This window comes from Gavialis gangeticus, unplaced genomic scaffold (assembly GCF_001723915.1).
Source record: "Gavialis gangeticus isolate Ggan-Ray unplaced genomic scaffold, GavGan_comp1, whole genome shotgun sequence".
Taxonomy (NCBI): domain Eukaryota; kingdom Metazoa; phylum Chordata; order Crocodylia; family Gavialidae; genus Gavialis; species Gavialis gangeticus.
Window position 1 is genome coordinate 92,662,339 of NW_017729034.1, and position 416 is coordinate 92,662,754.

General features: G+C 66.1%; 1 protein-coding gene across 5 annotated transcripts in view; it reads right to left on the bottom strand.

Annotated features, from left to right (window-relative positions):
• Positions 1 to 394, bottom strand: part of ARFGEF3 (ARFGEF family member 3) — a 207,180-nt gene extending 206,786 nt beyond the window's left edge. For all 5 annotated transcript variants that reach the window (XM_019527030.1, XM_019527027.1, XM_019527029.1 and 2 more), the window contains exon 1: positions 256 to 394. In XM_019527030.1, the coding sequence (XP_019382575.1) occupies positions 256 to 340 (85 nt within the window). In that variant the 5' untranslated portion in view covers positions 341 to 394. The remainder of the gene's footprint in view (positions 1 to 255) is intronic.
• Between the last annotated feature and the right edge of the window lie 22 nt (positions 395 to 416).

The following is a 416-nucleotide window of genomic DNA, read 5'->3' on the forward strand; positions in this document are numbered from 1 at the left end:
GTCTGCAAAAAAAATTAACTGGCTCATGGATTAACAAACCCATCTAAGCAAAGTAGCAATCCCATCGGAGACTCCCGCCCCCACAGGTTACGATTTTCAAATCTTACAAGGGGACTCTCATCTCTGATGGGAGGGCGGGGAGGGACCCCCGGGGAAGCGCCCAGACGCCACACCGATCCCTTGCCCGCGCCCTGGCAGGTCCCGAGCCCGCCGTCGGGGCGGGCGCAGCAGGTGCCGGCCGCAGGGGCCACTCACCCACAGCCCAGGCGCAGCTCTCCTTGATGGCTTTGTGCTTGTTGCCCGACGCCTCCTTGTGCAGCTTACGCAGGGTCTCTTCCATCTTGGCTCCCCCGGCCCGCCCCGGCCCGGCGCCCCTAGGCGGGGCCCGCGCGCAGCATCCTGCCCCCGGCCGCCAC